This window comes from Corvus hawaiiensis, chromosome 19 (genome assembly GCF_020740725.1).
Source record: "Corvus hawaiiensis isolate bCorHaw1 chromosome 19, bCorHaw1.pri.cur, whole genome shotgun sequence".
Classification (NCBI taxonomy): Eukaryota; Metazoa; Chordata; class Aves; order Passeriformes; family Corvidae; genus Corvus; species Corvus hawaiiensis.
In genome coordinates, this window is record NC_063231.1 from 3,055,015 (window position 1) to 3,080,707 (window position 25,693).

The 25,693-nt window shown below is 37.7% G+C and overlaps 1 protein-coding gene across 6 annotated transcripts in view; it reads right to left on the reverse strand.

Moving 5' to 3' along the window:
• Window positions 1-25,693, reverse strand: part of CEP112 (centrosomal protein 112) — a 158,266-nt gene that overhangs the window by 112,832 nt on the left and 19,741 nt on the right. For 5 of the 6 annotated variants that reach the window (XM_048323684.1, XM_048323682.1, XM_048323680.1 and 2 more), the window contains 9 exons: window positions 15,705-15,791; window positions 13,745-13,844; window positions 12,453-12,571; window positions 11,294-11,437; window positions 8,882-9,036; window positions 8,441-8,558; window positions 7,377-7,472; window positions 6,527-6,586; window positions 3,980-4,059 (listed from right to left, as the gene is read on the reverse strand). In XM_048323684.1, coding sequence (XP_048179641.1) covers window positions 3,980-4,059; window positions 6,527-6,586; window positions 7,377-7,472; window positions 8,441-8,558; window positions 8,882-9,036; window positions 11,294-11,437; window positions 12,453-12,571; window positions 13,745-13,844; window positions 15,705-15,791 — 959 coding nt within the window. The remainder of the gene's footprint in view (window positions 1-3,979; window positions 4,060-6,526; window positions 6,587-7,376; window positions 7,473-8,440; window positions 8,559-8,881; window positions 9,037-11,293; window positions 11,438-12,452; window positions 12,572-13,744; window positions 13,845-15,704; window positions 15,792-25,693) is intronic. The other variant, XM_048323681.1, reaches the window with a different exon arrangement.

Genomic DNA, 25,693 nt, shown 5'->3' on the forward strand with positions numbered 1-25,693 from the left:
ACTTTATATGTCTATGCAGCCACAAAGGTGCTATTCCCTGTCCCTGGAAGTGCCCAAGGCCAGGTTGGACAGGGCTTGGAGAAACCTGGGAGAGTGGAAGGTGTCCCTGCCCATGGCAGGGGGTGGGATGAGATGAGTGTAAGAGCCCTTCCAACCCAAACCATTCTGGAATTCTCTGATAACTCCAGAATGGAAGTGGCAAAACCAAACCACCTCTAAACTGAGCTGGTATCGTGGTTGTGGTGTTGTGTAATCTTCAATAAAATGGAGAATATTTCCCTATAGCAAATATATATTCCTCATAGTAAACTAAAAGTATCAAAGAATCTGCTACCAAAATACTAGCAGAGGCAAAATAAATATATTGAATGAATAAGCATCCAAATTCCACAGAACAAGACACAAGAGATGATGCTGAGAGCTCTTTAACAATATTGCAAAAAGTCAGCAAGACCTTTTCTTTCTCTTCCATGCAATTTCTTCAGCAGCAAATGGGTACAGATTTTTTCTCTCATTTATCTTCTGTTTCATTGTACTCAGTTTGTACTGTGACAAATTCTATACCTCTATTTCCTACTGCTCTGCTCACTGTGAGAGATAAGAACAGCAGAGATTTAGCCTATTTGCAACCCACTCTCCTAACACATTTTCTGCAACCAAAGCACAGGGATTAGAGAAACAACCTTTCCCCCCAAGTAATTACAGAGAAGCTTTTCAAGAAAACTTTGTTCTTATAGAAATGCCATTTAAAGGACATTCTAGCAAAGCCCTTGGAGCACTTTCTTAGAGTGACTTTTGCTATTAGGCAATCAATGCCTGTGACATGCACTGCAAAAGTAAATATAAATTTTATATCCACAAGTCACCACCACGAGTCAGGAGCGTTGGAGCAATCCTTTTGCAAAAGGTTTGCTTTTGACAGCCATTTCTACCATGAACTTCAGAAGAAGAAAAAAAACCTTATGTAAACTATGTAAACCCTTATTCTGTATTGAAACCGTGGCAATACTATTTTTTTTTTATTTTTGAAGTGAAAGATACTTTTGGAAATGTGGATTTTACTATTCCACACAATGTCTCAAATCACTTTCATTCTGCATCAGTGTGGATACATTTGAAACAGCAGTAGCACTGTTTGCTGTCACAGCACTGGAAAAATAATGATAATAATAACAAAAATGCCTCTAAAATGCCTGCCACTTCCCTTTCCGTGTGCTTGCAGCTCACCAGCTACTCAAGATATAAACCTGTGGCCATTTCAGAATCAAAGTGCATTCAGATCAAAGTAGTTTGTGAGAAATCACTGATGCACCTACTGGGTTCTGAGTTGCAATTCCACAAGGCATCGTTTCTGTTGAAGATGCTGAACTGTATTTTCACCCACCTCATGCAAGACAAGGTTGTTTTCTTAAGATTTACTGTGTCTGCCTTAGTGTGGAGTTATTTAATTTCATTCAGCAAGTAGTTAAAGAAATTCACCAAAATGAAGCATTTTTACATAAGATATTGGCTCTTATGAATTCATATTAATAGCAAGGGATTGTTAAAAAGACTTACTTTTGCAGCAAAATCCATAAGGAAGCCATCCACTTCTGCCACAATAAATATCACTGCTCCTTATCTATTACCTACATGCATACCATATAAAGACACATATATGAAAAATCTTAATATTGTCCAGAAACACTGGTGCTAAATCAGTGGCTTGAATTGCAGAAAGCCCTGCAGGATTGACAGCTCCTCTGTCCTGGGCATGTGAGTCTGTTCCAACCCTGCTCAGAAAGGTCAGACCCAGAGGTGAAATCCCAACCAGCAGAATATGAGCTGGGCCCAGACTAGGGCACTGCATTTCGGCAAATATCATCTTTTTAGCATCACCAATCCACCCTCAGGAATCTGCCAACTTCTGTCTCCATCCAGACAAAACCACACTTGAAAGCTAATTTTTATTTCTATTCAGTTACAGAATCATCACTTATTAGCATTATTAATTCCATCATTAATCTTAAAATTAACCCCAAATCCCTGCTATAAAACAACCAAAAGAGCAGTAGTGTAGAGTTCTAGTAAAGAGCAAAATCTGCAAAATTAAAACATTTTCCATTTCAAGTGGGAGAGGTATATATGATTTAATATTAGAAATCTCTACATTATTTTCAACACCCTCAATCAAAGAAAACAAAATGAAAAGAAAAAGCATAAGAGAAACAGAGTGCCATAGGACATGGAAGTGACTCCACAATATCACAGAATATTCCCAGTTGGAAGGGACCCACAGGAGTGGAAGCAATTTGTACCAGAAGACATTTTGAAAACCATAGAGAAATAGGTTATTAATCACTTGCTGTGGGGGAAATAGCAGGTGATTTTTAGCCTGTTGAACAGTCCCCAGGGGTTTTCAATCCCAGGAGCTGACCCATCCCCAGTTTTGGCCAAAGGATTCACTCACAGGAAGCACAAGGCTGGGACTGAGCTCTGCCAACACTGTCATAGTTTGTGGCCCTTGAAGCATCACCAGCACTTCGGGCTCTTAAAACTTGAGTCTTTCAAATCCTTACTCCAACTCCAACCTAAACCTAAGCTTAAATACAGCCAGGGTACATCTCAAATAACTGAGGACATCCTCAGTTCTGTTCAAGAGCTCCTCAGCTGTGCTGCTCAAGTTCCAAATCCCCAGCACCTCATAGATCGTGCCTGGCGAGAGTTTCCTCTGCACCCACGTGGGGATCAACCCTGAGCAGCCACTGGGCTGCAAAGTCAGACTGGTTTTATTAACATAAGTAAGTGCAAACTGACATATTATTTGAAAGATGTGGAAGAAAATTAATGCAACTTCATTATCAACAAATCAGATGGTAAAATACGAAAAGATTAAGTGCAGCTGATAACAATTCAATCTCCCCAAAATTATAAATAACAGTCAGCCTAAAGAATTTAAAGATTAAAAGCTGGAGTTTTTATTAATGTCTGCAGTGATTTAAGATAGTCTCTATTTATGCCAAATACCTCAGAGATTATAGAAATATAGAAATACAGACTTCAGCCCTGTCACTTTTATGGAATAAAAGTATCTTTACTTGCCTCTCCCAGCCTAGATAAGGTACATTGTGATATTAAACTGAATACTTTTAGCAAATAACTTCTGGTTTGTTTCAGAATAATCTGTTTTCCCTAGAAATTACTTCCACAGCTTTGAATTTAAACTGGATTAACACATGGGAATAATACTGTACATAATCAAAAATGGAAGAAGCATAGCAAGAGTTGATCTTGTCCTACGTGCATCTGCTGTACATAAACCACCCCCCTGCTCAGAAAACATCAAACTTGGTTCAGGTTCAGCCTGATTAGCTTTTCATGGACAAAGTCAGCAAAAAACCCTGTTCCAAGTTAGTTAATGAAAACTGTTTGCTACAGAGCACTTCTCCCAGCCTTAGATCCATGTGAAGAACAAGTATTCACGCAAAGAAGTGTTGTAACAAAGAGGAAAAGTCCACATTAGAGTTGTAATATGTGAATATTAAAAATAAGATATAAAATCAGAAGCATCATATACTAAATTAAGGTAAAATATGATCTCAATAAATACATCTTTCAAATTATTCCCTTTTCTAGAAGAGCCCAAAGCAACAAGTCTTTAGTTGTGATTATTTGCTTTCTATGAATCCACTCTGAATTGAACCTTGGCCGATTTATTTGAGAGGACAAGGCCAGCTGACAGCATTAACCTCAATTCTATTTTATTTCCACCCCTTAAAAGTCAACAAATTTGGATGAGTTGGTTCTTGCTTTAGTTTCTATCATTTTTCTTTCTGATTAGAACCCTGAAGATGCAGCTTTAAAACAGGGAAAAAAAACTATAGGAGGGCAGTTAGATGAGATAAATCATAAGTTTATTTCATAAATAAATAAATATTAATAAATAAATATTCATAATAAATACCAGGGGTGGTTCAACAATTATTCCATATTCACTTACTTCAGAGCCTGTTCCAGGTGGTGAATTTTCTTTTGAGCATTCCCTCTTTCTTTATCCAGATCATTCTGAATGCCATGAATCTGCCATTTAAGGAAAAAAACACCATGTATTTTAACCAAAACAGTGTCTGAGTTAAAAATAAATCAATGTTATTTTTAATTCTAAAAACTATTCATTTGCATATTCTTTTTCCACTGATGCCGACAACCACCCATAGATTTCTAAAATTATGTGAAATGCAAAAGTAGAGATTAACAGAGAGATTAAGTATGAGAACGCAGCCAATGAGCTATTCTCCTTCTCAAAGTGAATACTATTCTCTAGAATAAAGAAATATCAGTAATTACATAAAAAAGGAACTAGGTTTTCTTTAGGTAAGCAGAGAAAAGCAGATAGGAATATGCCTAAAATGGAGCTCTAGGGCGCAGAGCTCCTGCTCACCTATTTGTGACCACCAAAGGGAATCACTTTTGATCAATTCTTACAAGAAAAAATATCGAACATAAATATCTTACATAAACATCCTAAAGAATAAAAATAGTAGAAGAATTACTAATAATAATCCTAAAAATAGTTACAAAAACCTTTGAATTTGGCAACCTCCCAGGCGTGGTCCAAACCATGAGTTTCTGTAATGTTTTTTGCCAAGAGCAGGTTAAGTACAAGGGTTTGCATATAATACAAGAGTTGTATTGCTTTAGAACTGCTCAAGGAACAACGTGGGGATGGGACATGCAGGAAATCCTTTATCCACCTACAGTCATTTGTAATGTTGCAGGCTGTTAAGACACTACAATAAAGAAAAAAGTGTGTAGGCCAATGAAAAAACAAATTCAGAGATTCTCTGCTGGGAGCAGTTCCATGAAGGTGCTCACTCCAGGAACACTTGGTTTCCAAGAGCCTCCAAATCCATGAGCTGCCTACTAGAGAATGAAGAAGCTATTGCCAAACTTGGTAAAATTCTACGTATTTAACAGGTGGCTTGTGAATGGCTCTCAGGAATAATCTGTCACTCCTGTGATGCTGAGCTGAATGTTTGGAAAACAAGCAGTAGACTATTTATAAAAAGCAGGTGTTTCCTTGGCTTGTAAAGCCACTTAGCCTAACTGGTTCCTGATTCAGCAGATAAGCACATTTAATCAAACAGTGACATTTAAGGTTACTACCTATGATTTGTTTGATGTTTAGGTATCCGCAGAGGCAACAGCCACTGCAGACTCATAAGGATTATTAGATAATGGGTAGGTTTTTAAGTGAACAGATTGCAGCAGAGACTTCACGATTCCTTTACTTGTTTTAGTATTTTATGGGCCAATCCATCCTGGTTTATGGATTTATATCCAGAGATTATTCACAGGTATTTTTCTCCTCGTCCTTTCTCAAAGATTTGATTTTGAAAACAGTTACACCAGAATTCATGAACAAACTGCTGTCAAGTTATCTATAAAAAGAAAGGCTCTGCTTCCTTGTTTATTGATGCAGAATTCCAGCCTCCCTCCCTGGGCTCACTGCTGTGGAGGCACTCCTGACATGCCCTCAGTCCATACTAAGGAGCTTTCTCCCAAAAGATCCTCAAACCTCAGTCAAACTGTGCCAATATATTTTTTAATTTGGCCTGCAAATTACTCCAATCCTGGATTTTTCTTGAGTTCAACATTCATAACACCCATGACTTGACTAAAAAGATGAATGTAGGCTAGGTTTAAACCAAGGCAGATCGTGGAACAAAGAATGTTTTGACTTCAAGTCAGCAGAAGGGACTAACTCAAACCAAAACCTCACTACAATTCATGTCACAAGTGCTATTACCAAGTGACAAGTAGCTCGGATCACAATCCATTATCTTATGTTATAAATTTGCCACATTTGGAAATGACATGTTTGAGTAACACATCCTTTCAATTAAACAGGCATCTAAGGCACCCTCTGGCTGCACATGAGTTGCACATACAATGTCACTAAAATTGAAGTTTAATTTGAAGCCTATTGATGTTTCAAGTCTAAAAGAGCAGGCAGTATTTGCAAAGTGCTTTAAGATGAAGTGTTTTTGATGAAAATTACATTTTTTACTTTAAGTTTCTGATGTAAAAACAATGCATGTTGACAATATATAGAGAACACATGGAGAGGGATGGAATAGAGACATGCTGGGGGAAAAGGAGTATGGGAGAGCACATGAACACTGCCAACAGGTCAGGCCAGGTTTCATTCAGTTCATTATCTTTTCAATAACAGCAGCTGCCATCAGCTGCCACCCCAAGCAGTGCACACACAGAGGACAGGCTTCCAGGAGCACTTCTTTGGGAATGCCTTCCCAGCCTCCATCACTTGGCAACGGGTTCCTAAAATCAGAGGCGATATCCCTATCCTTAAACAGCTGTGCTTAAAATACTCCTTGAATTTGTCCAATTATTCTTCCAAACCTTGTGAAGTGCTTGGATTCCCAAATTTACTATTTTGGAGGGTTTCAAAATTTAAACCTTTAAGTCATGTACAGAACAAAACTGGAGCTGTGCAGAAGATGGTAAATTTTCCTGGAAATATTACCTGTTTCTCATACGCACGCTGCAAGTGAAGCTTGTCCTGCTGAACCTTGTATTCTTGATCCTGCAGAGGAAAAGATGTGTATTCTAAATAAACAAAGTCCATTTTTCTTCCATTTCAGAGCATTCATCACACAGACATTTGCTACCATATAGAACAGTCCATAAAAAATAAAAACCCACTTTATATCATCATGAAAAAATTCTCTGACATACAAAAAAATTCAACGAACAGCAAATAACACAACTATCTCAAAAGTCATGATTCATGTGTTCTAAAGAGAAAAAGCAACTTGTTCTCCTGAGCTATTAAAATGCCATTCTGTACTACATCAACTGTGAAATGAAAGACATTGGAGGAAAAGTAGATGCCAAAACTCAACCAGGACTGATACATGATACAGATGTGGAACTCATTACCTTGAGATAGAAGGATTAATTTAAATGCCTACAGGAAGACAGAATACTGAACTGAACTATTAAACGGTGAAAATTAAAAACAATTTTGGAACTTTAAAAATGTTCACAGTTTACGAGAAAAAAAAGATATTCATCATTCTTTGACAGGCTTCTTTGTAAACCACCAATACACATTTAAACTGTTTTATTTAACACGTGAACTACAAGAAACAGTCAGAAAACTTCTGTGAAAATTCTGCTCTTACCTCTCTTTTAGTGACACTTTTTAAATCAACCTTTAACCATATGTGACAGTTTATATATTTCCATTAAATAAACAGAAACAAGCAAGCATGGTCTACATCACTACATTTAAGCATGGCTATCTAAACATTTAAATCACCAAAGAAAGCAACAAGGGTTGGGCATTTTTGAGAAAGAAAATCAGGGCTCACCCTCAGCTGTTGCTGCCTTTGATGTTCTGAGTCTTCCAATCGTTGTTTCAACAGAGCCATTCCACGCTGTAATTCTGCAATCACATCAGATGTCTGCTGGGATTTAACAGAAAAATCAATTTTTGTATTGCATTCCTCATTAGCTCTTTGGCATTTTAAAATTTATTTCTCTAAGGTGCCCAGAAATTGGAAAAAAATATCAGCTTGGGAGAAAAAAAACCTGTGTGAGTTTACAGCTCTGGATACATCAGTTCAGGCCCTCTGGTGAACTTAGAAATGGAAACAAAAGCACAAAAAACCACCCCCAACAATAAAAAATCCCTACTAAAATCTACTAAAAATTGGTAGAAAGAAAAATACCTCGTAAATTAAATGAAGTTAAGTATCATCAAAGCTCAGAGAATTCCAGCAAATAAATACCAAAGACCCCACTTGTCCTACAGCTCTATGGATTAATAAATGGTATTTAAAAATTGAGTCTTTTCTACAATCATTTAACTTTAAAATCATTTAAAATATATACCATGTCTGTACCTATGCATATTGGTAGATATCAACCTGAGAGATGCTTTTCCAGAAACAAACCAGAGTTATTACATTTTGGGTGAAACCTACACTCACAAAATATAAAAATAATTCCTTAAATATATAAATGTTTAACACAATGTTCAATACTATGAGGCCTGCAGGACTGGTTTTTTTCTGGAAAAAATATTTTCTGTCATGGAAGAGGTCTTGTGAAAACATCAAGTCTTTAAGTGTGTTGAAATTCTCTGGTATCCGGAATTTTTACAAGGAGCACAAACAAAATCAAGATATTAATTGTACCTCATCTGAATCAGCTGTAGAAATACACACAGCAGAATTACCAGCCAACTTCAGATGATTTTTGAGTCAAATGTGGGAACAACAAATTAAATCCCAATTTTATTTAAACTCACACTCACAAGTAACTTGGGGAACTGAGCAGTTCCTTGGATTTATTCATAAGTATCATATTTATAGTGAGGAGAACACTTAAGAAATAAACTCCATTTTCCTGCCTGTTATACCTGGCAGCATACCTGAGCTTGTTCCTGCTTTAGAAAATCTCTATCAACATCAAATTTACTTTGTAGTTGCTGAAGCTTCTCCTTGTATTCCTGTATAATCTGGTTCTTGTCTTTCTGAAGTAAGTTGTACCTACAAGGAGCAAGCAAACAGAATATGGAAATTGCTTTCATATTTTGGCATTTTACCTGCTCAGTATCAATTCCGCGGAGTCTGCATGTCTGCCACGTGCTCTTGTCACAGAAGGAGCTGCTTATAAATAATGGAAAGGTAACACACTCCTCGAGGTGATCATTTGGGTCACTCTAAATGAGTTTGACACCAATTAATACATTTTCATGAGAGTTTTCTAATGTTAAATGCCATTCAGTGTGTTCCTGGAACAAAATGAGTAATGTTTGCTTCTGGAAATTCCATATTCTTAAAAGTTACACCAGCAATTGTTATTTGATTACCTTGCTTTCAGCTCCTGAAGTTGGGAGCAGACCTCCTGGTAACGCTGTTCTACCTCAGTCTTCTCTTGAGATAATTTCTGACGTTGCAAATGACTATTTTCAGCCTCAACAGTCAACTGCTGCACACGAGCCCCCAGCTTTTGGACTGTCTCATTCTAAAACGAAAGATAATTATTGAGAAAAGCCCAGAATAAATGAGGGACTACCCCTGTTGTTATTCAGTAGCTTTGAGCAATGAGGTTCTTTTGCGACGCAGGGACACAAGAGTTACAATGGCAAAGCTGTCATCAATCATGACAGTAAATTCGATGTTGTATATAAAAAATAAATCAATTTTCAAAATATGGATGTTTATCCCCGCCGCAAAGTGACATCTCCCTTATCCAAAACAGCATATGCAACTGATTTCTAAATTACAAATCTTTCAAAATGGAAGAGAAGACAGTATTTCAATGGGAAGCTGTAATCGATGATAATACACGTAAAGTGTTCTTAGACTTTCCATTAATTTCATTACCTTTCCTTTCAGTAAATTACAAGCATCTCTCAAAAGTTGTATCTTTTTCCTGGAACTTCATCTCCTAATATAAACAAATTAAAAACTGAGCAGAGTGAGGACAGGCAGGTAGTCTGAGACTACTCTAGCACTTCCCATTCTTCCTTAAATTTATGGGAATATGCAGGGAAATGAGCAAAGAACTCCTCAGGAGGCTGGAGTCAGAAAATAAGACCCAGCTGTCCTTGCAGGATGTATATATCAGTGTTATTTTTATATTAACAAAGGCTTGAAGATGAGAGAAGTGGAACAGAAAGTTCATCCACTGTTAAAGTAAAATAAAACCCCAAGTATCTGCCCTGAGCAGCCACTGCCCCGACCATCCCTGGTGGTGACACGAACCTGAACCAAGGCAAGAACCTCACACAAGAGAGAAGGTCACCTGAATAGCCACCTGAGCTCTGGCAAGTGGCTTCAGAGATTTCACAGCCACAGCACAGCAAAATTCTCCATCAGTGCCAAGCCAGCTGCTCAGTACGGGTTTGGTTTTCTGCGGGCAGAGGGTTGTTTGCTTTGGGGGCTTGGGGTTTTTGCTTGTTTTGTGGCTTTTTGGGGTTTTGTGGAGGGTTTTTTAATAATTAAAAAAAAAAGAGTAATTTCTAATATATCATTGAATATAATTCCAGGCTGGCCCTGTACCCCTCCTCAGGAAGTTCATCCTTGTTCAGGGCACAAACCCCTCCTTATCAGTTCTATAGCATTGGTGAAATTGTTCAGCCAATTCCACTTGCTAACAGCACTGACATTCCTGACAACATGAAACTCTGAACAGAGAAACTCTGAAATACCAACAAAAAAAATAGGAAAAAAAATCAGGAGAGAGAAAGGAGAGAGAGAAAAAAAGAAAACTAATTTCCAGTGACAGTCTAGTCTTTCATCTTAAGCCCTGCCTTGAACTCTGCCTTGTTTAATTATTAAATCAGAAGCTGCTCAGCAAGATCTGTCTAGTTTTGATGGTTCTTAAATTCAATCTTGCTGACAGACTGTGTCCATTTTTCTCTGTATTTACTGTTACCTGTGACATGATCTGAATGTTAATTTTTAAATTCAACATTCATTAATAAAGGAATAAATTTTGTTTGACATTGTCTTTTCACTCATTCAATTTTCCTCATACCCCATCCTGATGAAAAGTACAGGATGCTTTTTTGAGGTTACTTGTTAATGTTTTTGCTTTCTGCATCATTTATATAACGGGCACAAAATCCAGATTATATCTGATTACATGCTTATAATTATTCTAGAAAAGAAATTTAATAAATTAGAATAATCAATACTTATTTTAAAATCCTTTTAATGTGATCTTTCATCTAACAGAAGCATTTACCCATTCAAAGAGGAGGTGTGTGAGTAAAGAGTCACATGTTTTTATGGAAATAGATGTAATATCTAAATCCTCTTGTATGGTCTACAAACCTGCAAAGACAAAAGTTCTGCTAACTTGAATCCAAAGCAGTGAGACATATTTGTAAGTAAGGACTGGTACTAAGAGATCTGTGTAACATTGATTGAAGGGCTGTACCTTGATTAATTTTACCTGGGGAATAACATCCTTGGTTGGACTGGCTGCCAGGACAGTGCCCTCTCCCACAAGAGAACAACTACATTGCACTATCAAAAATAAGGATGTACGTACATGAATCACAGAATCATGGAATGGTTTGGGTTGAGAGGGACCTTAAAGATCATCTCATTCCACCCCTGCTATGGGCAGGGACACTTTCCACCACCCCAGGTTGCCCCAAGCCCCATCCAACCTGGCCTGGGACACTTCCAGTCCACTTGAACATAAACACACGGAATTTAAATATTTTAAGAGACGCTTGCTGTCGTGACAGGTTTACACCAAAACCTACAGTCGATCGTGTCTGCTGCAAATACTCCTCCTCCATCTTGGCCAGCCGAGCGTTGGTTTCCTCCAGCAGCTCCTGCATATCTTCCGTGTGCTTCTTCCGGATGTTGAACTTCTCCTTCTCCATCTCAGCCACAGCATCGTGGAGCTGCGTCAGAAAAAAAGGCACAAATAACAAATGGCATCTACAACTAGCATCAAGAAGTGTTGTTACATTATTATAGCATATCAATAGAATCACTGGAAAGCCCAGGTATCCACATTTCTGTCCTCTCTGAAGATATTGTTTCTCTAAAACAAAAAGAAGACTGTGGCTGCCCCATTCCTGGAATTGTTCAAGGCCGGGCTGGATGGGGCTTGGAGCAACCTGGAATAGTGGAAGGTGTCCCTGCCCATGGCAGAGAGTTGGAATGAGATGGGCTTTAAGCTCCCTTCCAACTCAAACCGGTCTGGGATTCTATGAAAAAAAAAAAAAAAACCAAAAACAACCAAACAAAAAAACACCCAACACTGAAGCCTCAAGATCTTCAACACAAAGGACAATTTATGATTTATGATTATGATTTGGCTTTAAGAAGGCAAGAATTAAACCCAACTTCATTTCTAGATGCAGGGATGAAAATAAATTAAATTATACAGCACACTTCATGAAGGGAGGTGGGTTTGTCCTTTTTCTGACCCTCCCTCTCCTGAGAGGGGGAAGCAAGACAAATACTGACAATAATCTGGACAAAGGTGACACTGTCTCTCAATAAACATGCCCTTCCCTCTGCTTTGCTGCTGTCTTGAGTTGAACAATAAACAAAAATACACTGAAGAATTCATGACCCATTGCAAAACTAAGAGTTCAAAGGAATCACCATGCCAGCAGGTAGCAGCAGGTTTACCCAGATTACAATTCCATGTCAGGTCAACCAGAAATAAACACTTCCCTAATACATCCAGAGACTTGCCAGGAGGCCAGATGAACCCCAGAACAGGGTGACCAGCTGGGTGTAAAAGCATCAGCAAAGAGATTCTTGATTATTCCAGGAAAAAATAAAATCAACACAAAAAATATCCCTAAAACTCATTCTGTGTCTTTATTTCTTTGAGTGACAAAATGCATTATCCCAGATAAACACTGCAGGAGTCTGTCAAAGGAGGGAAGTATTGTTCATTACCCTTTTCTCCCACTCATTGTTCAAGGAATCATTGCTTTGCTCACACATCTTCTTCAGCTCCACAATCTGCTGCTCTTTGGCTTCTCTCACAACTTGGGACTCACGAACAAGGGTGTGAACTGTTAAAAATGGGAAAAAATTAAACAACCATTCAAGACCTTTGGGATTTTTCAGTGTTGGCAATAGATACAATCAGTTTATGCCAGTTTTCCAACTGACCTGGCTTTCTGATGGTTTTTGGCTCTTAAATACTTAATGCATGTGCTGCTTTAAAATGTAGCACTTAAATTCTGTGTCATTACAATATTACAAGGTGTTCTCTCTTTTCTACTTTGTTTACATAATATTTCAGAGAGAGTTTTCCTTCCTGAAGGAGTAAATATACATCAGCAAAATTCTGTATAACCACAAGAAAGCAGTTACTTTTAACCTGACTTCATGAGCATCCTTAGGAGAAAAGTTCCTGTGAAGGTTGAGTGCCCAAGATACACAAGGAAATTAAGTTCCCTAACTTAAATTGCAAGTGATGGCATCATCATTAGTGGAAAACGCAGGTACATATTCACTTTTCAGGAGTGACTGAGGATTTTCATTACCTGGAACAGTGTGGGCAACTCCAGCTCAACTTGTTCCAGACAAGAGCAACCACCAGCCCCCAGAGAGAAGCCCCAGATCCCTTGTTGGACAAATTGCTTTCCCAAGGAGCAGGAAACAAAACACATGGAACTTTCTCCCTTTTTGTACACAGATTACCAAACTTCTGTATTATTTTACACTGTGGTTTAGTCCATAGTGCAAAGGGACTCCAAGGAATTCTAAAAGAAACTAACATTGAAAAACTGCTGACAAGCCACACTCAAGGCGAGTTTTGTACTTATGACACACTCAAGACTACTCACGTTTGAAATCTCCTGCCACAATAGCCTTAAAAAAAACCCATTGTGGTTTGGTTAAAATGTTCTGAATGTATAAAGAAATGAACTTTGAGCCAGAGATTCCCAAAAAATTGAAATAAGTGGCCAAAATACTTCAGTAGCATCAAAGGAACTTTTTTTGGTGACGCTCATAAAACCTGTATTCAATATAATAGATCACAGGCCTCTTGGAACATTTGGGTTGGAAACAGCAGAGACAACTGGACAAGAATCTCAGGATCTAAAGGAAAAAATTAAATCAAGAGCTACAAATGATGAAGAAAGGGATGTCTGCAGAAGGAACATGCAAGCCCACAGCCACAAGAGGATGCAGTACAATACCACCACATAGAAAACAACCATGAGGACAAAAATCACCTTTTTTCTCCAGTTTTCTAATCGTCTCCTCAGATTCTTTTTGTTTCTTTAGGTAGGTGGACTTCAGCACATCTATTTCATCATTCTTTCTATCCAAAATCTGCAGAGAAAATTCAGAATATTTTAACAAAAGTCCAAAACATTCCAAACTACAGCCAGTGCACAAGATAATACACCCTGATCTCTGTCAAAGGTGCTGCCTCCAAGAAGTGCTCAGGTTGTGCAGGACTAAGTGACTGAACCTAAATCATTTTCCCAGCTACGACTGCCAAGTCATAAACAAAGGACTGGTTTAGACAAATGCAGGCAAAAGCAGATTAAAAAAGGAGTTTCATGTTCTAAGGTGGGTCTTTTTGTTTTATTTTAAACCTGGGTAAACCTGGTGTTGCTTTTGTTGAGTTTGGAACTTTCATGGTGCTACTACGGCAAACAGAAAAGATTTCCATACTTATGTTGCCTAATAGTATTTAAAAGCATCTAAAATTCTCAGCAGATTGAAGAAATATTTAAATAAGTTGGTGAACTTCATTACAGTCTTCTGTGCTTCACCAACTGAAATTCCTTGCATAGATCCCAAGGAACAATGGACTGGAATAGAGCAAGTATATGAGGGTAACTACACCCACATTTCTGTACAGGCTGAGTTTGGAAAAAAACAGCTTGAATACTTGCACACTTTGAGATAGTATTTTAATTTAAACTTTGTGTTTAAGATAAAGATTAAAGTTGCAAAAATTTTATAACGGTGCCCCAAATCTCTTATCAAACAGAAGCTTTCATCTTAAAACAATATTACTCCATCTGCAATAAACGTTTTGTGTCTTTAAAGATTAATACGACACTATTTAACCTTTTCTAAAATATCCAACGTTATTAAACAACTTCAAAAGACAGAATTCTAACATCAGTTAGGAAGGGATGACAACTCAAGGGATGAGAAAGCATTTAAACTATTTCTTATTCTCACAAAGCTGTTTCCTTTAGACTCTCAGCTTCGCTCGCTGCTTCTGCTCCGAAGCCTTGAGAACAGATGAGCCAAATATGCACCTGACCAAATATTAACATCCTCTCAGGAGGCTTTGATGTGTCACAGATTTGTGTCAACCAGCTTCCTCCAAGCCTGTGACTCAGTGTTTAGGAAACAAAGCAGAGGCCCTGACTAATGCCGAGCTTACAGCGGGATCAGCCGCAGTGATGCCGACGCCGGGATTGGGATTCCCACCACAGCCCCGGGATCAGAGCCCTGCCGGAGGCACCTGGAATCTCACAGGATTTCACCCCACCTTGAAAACATGGGATTAAAAGCAACAGTATGGTCTGGGATAGGTATCATCCTCCCAGGCGTGGTGTTATGTGACACAATAAAGACAAACCCGGTGCAACCCAGAGACCTGGTGACACGTTAGTGCTGGAAGAATTAAGAGCCACATAAAGTTTAAAAATGCAACACCATAAATAAAGGGCTGTTTCGTGAGCTGCCTCTGCTCTAAGACAGTATCCAAACAGGACAGCAAGCACTGCTGCTGTGTGAGCAGGAACATACATGATATATCCATGGGTTTTCCTACTCTTATATTTTGCATTTTGTCCATGAAAAAATAGTTTTGTTCACATTCTTCTCTAATACAAAATTTTTCTCTCTAACAGAAAATTCACGAGTTTATGATTTCCCACAGAAGTTGTTATGCTGGTAAAATAGGTTGTCTTGTTCAAACAAACAAATTGCCTTGTATTTTTATCTCCTTTCTGCAAGTGTTTTCCTCTTTCTAAGTTTATGTTACCATAAAATATTCTGCATTCCTCTCAGTTTATGCCAACTGCTGCCTACCATTTGACTTCCAATGAACATTAATAGCAATTGTGAAGAAGTTAAAGAACAACTGATAAATATTTATGATAATCATAGTCTCTATTATTGTTTAATATACTGCTTTTGGGAAAAAATACAAACACTTCTTACCTTTTGAACATCAGCATCATGCTTCTGTTGTAATTTCAGTTTTTCTTCGTGAAATTTACCTTCTGCTATTTTCATTTTCAGTTCCAGCTTTAGAAGCAAAACAGAATACACACAGAATTTAAATAAAGAATAAATGACACCAACGACCTTTTCATAACTTTTTAATTATTCATTTATGTCTTTCAGAAGGCAATGGTAAGTCACCAACAAAGAATTCCTATGAAAAAATCTACATTCAGTTTCTCAGTATTTTCATATTTATTTGATAGAATTGTTACGAAAGATGTCATCCTACAATATTTCTTCAGAAAAATGGATTTGTAGGATGTTTTAGTTGGCAATAAACACAACTGCTACTGCCCAGAACAAGCTATTGTCCTTAATTTAAATAAACACTTAGGAATAAAACCTTAATATTTCTGTTAATATACCAAGTTTGGTAAACTCATTTTCATTTCTTCAGGCAGGTGTTACATTTATACAAAGAATGTCCTTTAGCCCAGATGAACGTTTGTTTTTGTTTGTTTTCTATTATTCATGGAGTTCACATTATAAACACATTTCCTTTTAAAGGTGACTTATGATGGGATTAAGGACTGGATCACTGAAATATATTTCCTGTTCCGCTTGTGTTCGTTCAAAGCTGTACTTGAACCCCTCCAACACAAAAATACATTGCCAAGTCTTACTTAGACTCTAAGTTTTCATCTTTCAAGTATTTTTAAATCTCTTGCATGTTTTCAGTACACCATAAAAGGCTGTCTTCAGGACAGCTATGAGAGGAATTTCATGTTTCTCAGGGTTTTCTAGAAACTAAAAGTGACACCTTGAGTTCAGATTCAGGCTGTTCTACTCCAACATTTATTAATATCCACTGTCCAGAAAGCAAAGTGGACTGAAAAGCTTCCCCAGGGGACAGACCCTGATCTCCCTCACTTTAGAAAGGGAGGACCAAACCCCTCCAGGAGATGACTCTAAGCAGTCTTTGGCCAACAGAAAACTTTGTGTTTGACTTTCAGGTGTTCTAAAAGGTGCTGAGGTTCCCCCACCTCGAGGCTGGACACTGCACTCACCATCTAACCATTTCCAGCTCTCACATTTTCATTTGGCTCAACTAAGAACCTGACTTGTAATATCTCACCTCACAGACTACAAAGGAATCAACAGCATTATTCATTCTGCCTTTATTTTCCGTGCCCCTGACTAATCAAAAGTTGTCATTCAAGCAAGAGTCTTTATCTCACACAGACATACACTAAATACAGTATAAATTACCCATTTTTTCTGTGATTCATTTGTGTTACAGCTTTGTTGGGACTTGAAAACATCACAACGTTATTGTGACTTGAAAACGTGAGCTACAAAAATCCAACTCAACAGCGCTGTGCAGTAAACACAGAGGATTTCTCAAGAAGTGGAAAGAGAAGGAAGAGCAGAAAATTTTTTCATTTTCTGGACTCATCACCTGATACCCAACCACCACTTATTACACCACAGATAAAGCAATCCATCTCCCAGCTGTTTGTACATAGTCTTATGCAAATTAATGGTGGGGGAAAAAAGTTAGGTTGACAATTAATCCGAAGAAAATAAATCACATTCTCAGCTGTCAGCCAAGTCTTTTATCATCCCAAAATAAGCATCACGATAAAAATGCATCCTCTATTCATGAAATCTACGCATATGTACATATGAAAAGAAATATATGCGTATATTGCTCCAACAAAGTGACATTAGAGAAGAAAATCTTAGTACCAGGTGATGAATAAGTGTTGATTTAATAAAAAGAGCACAGTAATCAACTTCCAGATAGACAGCTTGTGAACATTCCATAAATAAATATGAAGGTCTCGTAAAAACACAAACACCAGAAACTAAACATGAAAGAGACTCCAATCTACTTGAATTACATTGAAAGCTTATGAATGACTGAGGTACAGCTTCTGCCCTCACACAGCTCCTAAATCCACACAAATTACATTTAAAACTCATTAATAATGTGAGAATGTCTGCGCTGATGGAAATGGATGCTTGGTGGTTGTGTCAGCTGAGAGCTGGTCTAGGTTTTATTATTCTGTACACTGAAATAACACAAAAATAAATCAAAATCCAGAACTGCACTTGGATTAAAGATGGACATATATATATATTTTCAAGTGCTGGTGTTTGTTCTCAGCCACAGGATGTTTTTCCCCAGGGTGACAACAGAACTCCCTGTACTTGAAGCTGGTTCCCACCTCTCATTAATCTTCCCTTTAGCACCACCCTTGCACTTGCACCAGTTCCCATTAACTTTAGTTCATTAATTCATTACACCACTTCCACTAGAACAGCCATCTCTTAAAATGTCACAGATTTGGGACTGATTTCCAAAAAGGAGAGCTAATTGCAACCAAACAACTGGGAAAAATGTGTTCAAGATACAGAAGTCAGCCCTTGATGAATGCAAATGCTGTAACAACAAAGTTGATTATTTTTCCTCTGAATATTATAAATTAAATAATATAAAAATCTCTCACATGAAAAATCCCAAAGACCAACTCCTCATCAGGGGAGGGTTGAAAAAGGGACACCTTCAAAAGCACTCAAGGTCCTTAACGTCTATAAACTTAATGTAGTTTCAGCACTTCAGGCACTTTTCTCCCCCATCTGCTTCATCTACAACTTTCCTAATTTTGCCCCTTCAAGACCTACTATATAAAGAAGTGTGAGAAGTCCCATATTAAAGTGTCTGAAATTCAATAGTTGATGTGCACATGAAGTTTTCAGCTAACGTTGAGAGGAAAGCTGTATTTGTACTGAGTTACCAGTAAAAAAAATAAATAAAATTTTAAAAATCTCCAGCGACATTTAAATTTTGTAATGGTCCACAGTTCCAACCCCACATGTATCTTCATCACAACTTCGGGAAGTGTTAATTTGAGCATTTGCTGTAAAAATAATGATATATTGGTTTAAAAATCCTACACTCAGTTTCTTGCATGGAAAACTACTGGAGAAGCCAGAAAACATGAGGACAACAACACAACGTCCTATAGCAAAGCCTTGAAGACTGGTTTCATTTCCAAATCTGCTTTTTAACCCACCCTTTCTCTGAGGCAGACTCCCAATCTCACTGCATACGTTGATAAAAAAATTGAGTCATGTAAACACATTTTATGCAGTGATCTCATTAAGGCTGGGGTGGAAGCAAAAGGGCTCAGCACTTCCCAGCTGGGAGTGAAATGCCTCCCCTTCCATTTGAAAGCTGAAGCACATCATTAAATACTAATTTCAATCAAGGAATATCTTTCAAATTAAAACCACACCACACTGAGGTGGAGCCTGTCCACAGATCCCAAATGTCAAATCTCAGCTTGTCCCAATTTCCTGTGGAACTGCTCTAGGTAACTGCATGGGCTGCTCTTCCATACACTGCCCTCTGCATTTCAGCTTGACCTTATTTATTAAACACATATTAAGAAACAAAATAACCTACAGCAGCACCAAAGACCTTCATAACTTTTAGAGAAACCAGATAAAATCTGCTTTTCTAAGTCATTCACTTTGTTAAATGCAATTTACGGTGCTCGTGCTCATTGGTTTTAATATCTTTTATCACCAGTTAAGAGGCAGCAAAGAATATGAAATTTATGGCACGTTACCATTCAGACAAGGAAAAAAAGAAGTGTAGATATTTAGCTATAGTTGGGAAGTTTGCAACTATGTATGAAACACAGCCATTGCTGTTGGCTGAACATCATTCCTTTGGATTTCTGTCATTGTTTATCCTCTTCACAAAGAGAATGAGGCAATTAAACCCTAAGGCCATGTAAACAATACTGATGTCAAACATCTGTGCTGTCCCTGTTATTTAAAGCCATGAAGGGTGGTAGCAACAGAGCTGCTTTTATGTGCCTAGTCACACTTTCTTCCTCTTAAAAAAAAACAAAACACCACCAAAGCCATCAAACAGTTACCTGAAAATGGGGTTTCATGGTACCACCGTCCTGATTCCATAGCACAGCTCAGGTGCTAGGAAAATCCAAAAACTGCCAGGCTTAAACTGACAGAGTCAATGCAACTGTCATAAACCTCCAGGGGAAAACCAAAAGGTGATCTCTCCTTTTTTCACAACAGAGAACAAACATTTATCTTGTCCCCATCTACAGAAATTTGTCGTAATATTTAAATACCTGATTTAAAAGCAAATCAGTAAGTGGGTTAACAATATTCATACTGAACTCCTGCCCACTTGTGTTCATTCCAGGGCTCACCCTCAGGCCAGGGGGGGCATCTTGGAGCTTTAACATTCATCAGATTGGGGTTTTTGGCTATTTGACAAAACAGAAATTGTTGCTTGCCAGGTTTTTTTTTCCAAGCCTATGAATACATGGGGGAGGGGGGGAGGGAGGGAGGAAGTGAGGAAGGGGGAGAAGGATGTAAACAATAAATGAGAACTTCAAAGTAAGAACTAACAATGTAGAACAATGACTTGTATATCTTACAGTACATGACAAAAGTCATTTGTCTTGGTGTTCTGCAGCTGCTAAAAGAAATCAGTGCACAGCACACAAAGCTTTGATATTTCCACAGAAGAAAATGGTTTCTTAAAAAATATCAACAAACAACTAGAACTTTCTACTGAATTGTGCTTACTCAATTTGCACATGCAGGGTTAAAATAATAAATATTGATAATTTACACAGTGTTTTAAACCATACAGGAAGGCCAAGACAGAAGAGACTGTACTTGCAAAACAGTCAAGATTTATTATAAATACATGCTGACTTCAGACTAAGGTAATTTGGAACAGTGGATTTCACTTCATCATTAACAAGCTGTCTGATCTCATAGTGTTATTTCTGTATCAAACTGTACCGTCAAAAAATTTTTCAGATCAGCTTTGAGGTATATTAATACTTTCTACATTATACAGCATATAAGACTCAGAGTATTTAAAAGTAAATCACTGGTGTGAAAAACAGGAAAAAATCATATTTTGTAACAATATATTTGAACAGAAGTTTCTACAGTGAATGTAAATTTTAATCGTGTTGCAACTAATCTTCCATTTTCAAATGGAACTGCTGAAAACTTTGCGCTCAGTTTACAAGATGTGGAAAAAATAATGTTCACTTCCCATTTCAGAAAAATAAACAAATTTATAACTACATTTTGACACAGTACATCATTAACCACTCCAATTACAGCACTGAATCTCATCAATATTTTTATCCAATGCAACGACTAAGGTGAAATAAATGTCTTGGAAAGTCTCTGTTGCAAAGAGCTCAGGGTAAACCAAAGATGGACTGAAATAAAAACAGCATCAAACAAGTGGAACAGCCAGAAATTAGAATGTAAAAAGCCCCTTTATAAACATGGCATTTTGCCCAGATTCAAAGGTCCCTCTACAAAAGTCCATGTTTATGATCTGGACTGTATTATTTGACCTAACAAACACTTACAATTCCCTCCACATATCTAACCTTCTTTGTATCTTTACTCTTTAAAAACACTACAACTGCTACTTCCAGTTGCAACACATTACTCTTTAAAGAGAAAAAAGATATTCACTCAATTAAAAAATTAATATGACATTGCCCTGTTTTTATAGCCACTAAAAATTAAAGGGTTTGTGCTAAATCAAATCTTACCAGCTTCCCCCATCAAGAAAAATCTGACTTTTTAAATGACACTGAAATTAATACACATTTGCTTGATACAGAAAAATAATTGAATGGGCAATTGTTCTTATTCATATGTAAATGTCATTAGGCTCTTTCAAGAGAGAACAATGTATTTTTCATGGATTTCCATGTTCGGGGTGGTGGGAAGAAGGAGAAATGCACACAGCTCTGTATCCCAATGACTGTAATAACTGGAAATGGTATTTCTGCTTTCAAGGATGTTTTCTCTGGCCAATAAACATAACATGGATATTAGCACTACATCACATCATATTATTTAACAGCTTTATTTGCAGGGTCCCACTTCCACATGGAACAAACATCTGCCACCAGTAGGAGACACTGACATCAGGAAGGACCAAAAAAAGCTCAATGTATGTTTGGAAATCAAGAAAGCTTAGACACAGCAGTATTAGATGCAATTTCATAAAAGCTCAAAAATGCCACAAACTGTATCTTCAGAACTGAACCCAACTGAACCTGTGAACATGCAGGATTCACACAGATTTCAAAGGGATTTAGTGAAATACAAATATAATGGAAGATATCACTTGAGAATTTCATGGAATTCTGCATAGTGCCCAGTCCAGTGAATGAGTCTGAATACACTGAGTCAACAGTACTGACTTCTTTTCCCCAGTGTTATTCCTCTCTTTTTTTATGCTGTATTTTAGCAGCTACTGAACTTTTTACACTCGTTTCAAGATCTCCTAAACCAGTCACAAAAACTGTACTTCCACCTTCTTTTCACCCGTGCAACATGTTGCAATAACAGTGTAAGCACTTACTTTTTCTAGTCAATGTCTTTTCTCCCTTAAAAATCAGAATCTATACATGAAAACAAAAACCCTCAAACTTTCTTCCTCTTTTTTTTTTTTTTTTTTTTTTTTAAGAGAGAGACACTTTGAGGTAGAGATTAATCATGCAGCAAAAGATTAATTCCCAGCTGCTTGGCAACCATCTGGACATTCTACTGGTTAAAACACTAGTTTGAATTGCTAACCTCCCCCTTTGATCTTTCTCAATGTCTCCAGCCCATATGTGCAATAATTAAAGACATAGTTCACAAACTATTGCAAAAAAATAAATAAATAACTGTACATGTACATCTAGATCTCCATAACCAGCCTGACTGGTATCAGGAATTATAAATCAGCAGTCAGTTCATGAAAACATGTCTCATCCTGACATCCACTGTGTGTCTCACACCAGTCTAGCAATAAAATAAGGTTTGGGGTTTATTACATCACATTCTGAAGAGTTATCAAAGCAAGGCAGGATGTGACTTCCTCACACGGAACACAATGGACAACTTGCACATGTTTTTGGGAACAGGACATTAATCAGCCAGGAATCATGTTAACAGCAGTCAAGATTGCTGTGAATTTAAATATGAACGAACAGATTCCTACTCAGGACAATTATTCAGTGGTGAGAATCAGTTTACAACTGGATTCTCCATATAAATCAGACCCTGCATTCAAAACAGACACTGGGGTTGTGAAGAAAAGGAGAAAATTCAAATGAACCAGAAAATAGTCCCTGTCACTGCTTGGAATATTTTCAAAGGGAAATAAAACAGTATTTTTACAACCAAGTTATCATAAAAAAAAAAGTTACAGAAAAGCGAAACTCATGATGAAAGCCAGAATTATGTCATATCTGCCTTTTCTTGTCTCCTCATATGGGCCACGCTTGTGTGAACAGAAATCAACACACGTTCTTACATTTTAACAAGAATATTCACCAGAATTAAAAACCTTTACAATCTTTATCCTTGGAAAGCAGCATGACATTTAGGAGCAGAAGTATGGCTTGGACAGTCCCCAGCGAACAGGATGACAAAAGAAGGGGAACACCAAAAAGAAGAGAAATGGAAGAACAGAGGGATAATAAGAAAAAGAATTCCAACACAGGAAGCTCCGGTTATTGTAAGATTCAGGTTTTGGGCCCACTCAAATGCTTTCAGAAAGTTCATCTAAACCACTCTCCTCCTGTTATTAAAAAGCACAAACAGCCCCATCACATGTCTGAGGAGGTTCCTTGCGCTGTATCCAGCTCTCCTGATTCCATGCACAGATGTTTATATATCCATCCACCAAAATTTAAACTCTAGAGACACACACAGACATAAGCACACACTTTTAATTCCATATAACACACAAGAGAACAACCCTGATAGATTTTGTTACCATTCTTGGAAGATACAAACAAAAATATTTCCTTTCAATAAGGAAAAATATTAAATTCATCACGTAGCTAAAGGCACAATAATGTTAATTTTACAGTGGTTTAATTACCAGAGTCCTTGTTTTAGGATACTGTCTCCATGCTGGGTTTATTTATTGTTCATAATTTGGCATGAACTTCATGTATTTAAATACCTCACTATGGAACAGGGCAATTAAGAGGAAGAAATCAAACCCAGCAGGACAATGCCCACTGATCACCATCTCCTGATTACAGGGACTCTTTATCTTCAAATGCTCTTTCCCTTCCCTTTTCCATGCTAACACCAGCCTGTGTTATTCACTCTCGCTCCCAACTTTTACAACTTTCTTTCCTCCCTGTATTCTTTCCCCTACATTCTCTGTATGGTCCCTCTTGGGGAACATCCATACCACAGCCCTCATGCAATTTGCTCTGTTTCAAGTTATAATCTCCTGCCAGATAAGTGAGAAGCACAGTAAATCTGCTGCTTTCAACACCTTCAATCCAGAGCACTTTTAGCCAGACCACGACTTAACTGTATCAGCACTGCAGATTTTATCTTAATGTAAATATATCACTAGATCCCAACACTTCTGGGCAGTAAAACCATAAAAATGGCTTGATGATCTTTATAAACAAAATTTGTGTCATGTAGTAAAAGGGAGTGCTCATTCCCAAAATAAAAGGAGAAAAACATAAATAAAGATTACAAGGATGAAGGTCCTAAACAGCTTTCTAAAAAGGCTGCATCCTAAAGATAAGACTTCTTTAATCATAAACCCATAAAACACTCTTCGTTTTCCATCTTACTTCTCGTCCTCGATCCATGAAGATGTGTTTTCAGGGAAAAAAGGAAAAAGTCTTTTTCCCCACTCTCTATGTTCTCTGTTATCTTACACCACCTATCTTATGTCTCCTTTTCCTCTGGTGTTCTCCCTCTTCCTCATTCCCCACCCCACATGACAAACTGGTGGAAGTTATCCCAGGTGTTCTCCTGAAAACTCAGCCACTGCCTTCCCCAGAATTCCTCCTCCCTCCAGCTGCACGACCATTTAGTCTGGGCTGCTTTAGTACACAAGAGGCTGGGAAAGCACCAGTGGTTCCAGTGACCAAAGGCTTTATCACTGGATTCCCAAAAAACAAAACAGGGGAGTAACAGAAGCACAGTGATAAAGTCAACAAAAACATTGGAAACACTCAGTGTTCTCAGTTAACCCAGAGAGATGAAGCTCCACAATTTATTGCACAAAGCATTGAGCTTGCCAGTTTGACTGAAAAATAAATAAATTAAGAGCTGGTATACAACTCAGCACAAATTTACTCCAGGTAAGCCTTCAACTGACAAGTGAAAATTATTTCCCATAGGCCTCAGATTTGTTTAGGTTTCCTTTGTTGAGATAAGATAAATAAATATCTTTGCTTACAAAATAATAAAACAGAAGGAAATTGAGAAAAAATGCTAAGAATAAATAAGACTGACAAAAGGAAAAATTACAACAGAGAACTTCTTTAAAGAATGTCTTCAAGTGATATATCAGATAAACTAGTTGTTTGAGAAAGGTTAAAAAAAATCAGTTTATTAACACAGCTAATTTTATTTTCTCATTCCAGAAGAATTCCAAACCTTTATCTTAGCAATGGTAATGGATATGTTTTTCTGAAAAGCCACAAATCAGACTTTTCCTTTCCCCCTCCTCTGCCCTGTGGAGCACTGGGTGACACAGGATGGCCAGAGGTGAAGTTCAAAGGGACACTTTTCCCTTTTTATCAAGACAGGCCAATCACCCCATCTGTTGTGCTTTGCTGTCCCACTGAACATGGATATATTCCTGTTGGGTTGCATCTCCCTTGTTTAAGCCCATGATTTTTCAGTAATGACCATTTCCCAAATGGTTTAATCCATGTCAGAAGTATTTGGGGAAAAGATGACTAAAAGCCGCTGCCTGACGACATCGCCGTCCTCGCAGGGCTGTGATGTGGTTATCACTGCTCATGGCCATGTGTTCAGCATTACAGACTCTAAACAGGTGCAGGAATGCTTTATGAACAAAGGTCTAAAGGTTAAAAGCAAAAAACCCACAGTTATCCTATTTTATGTTCTCCCGT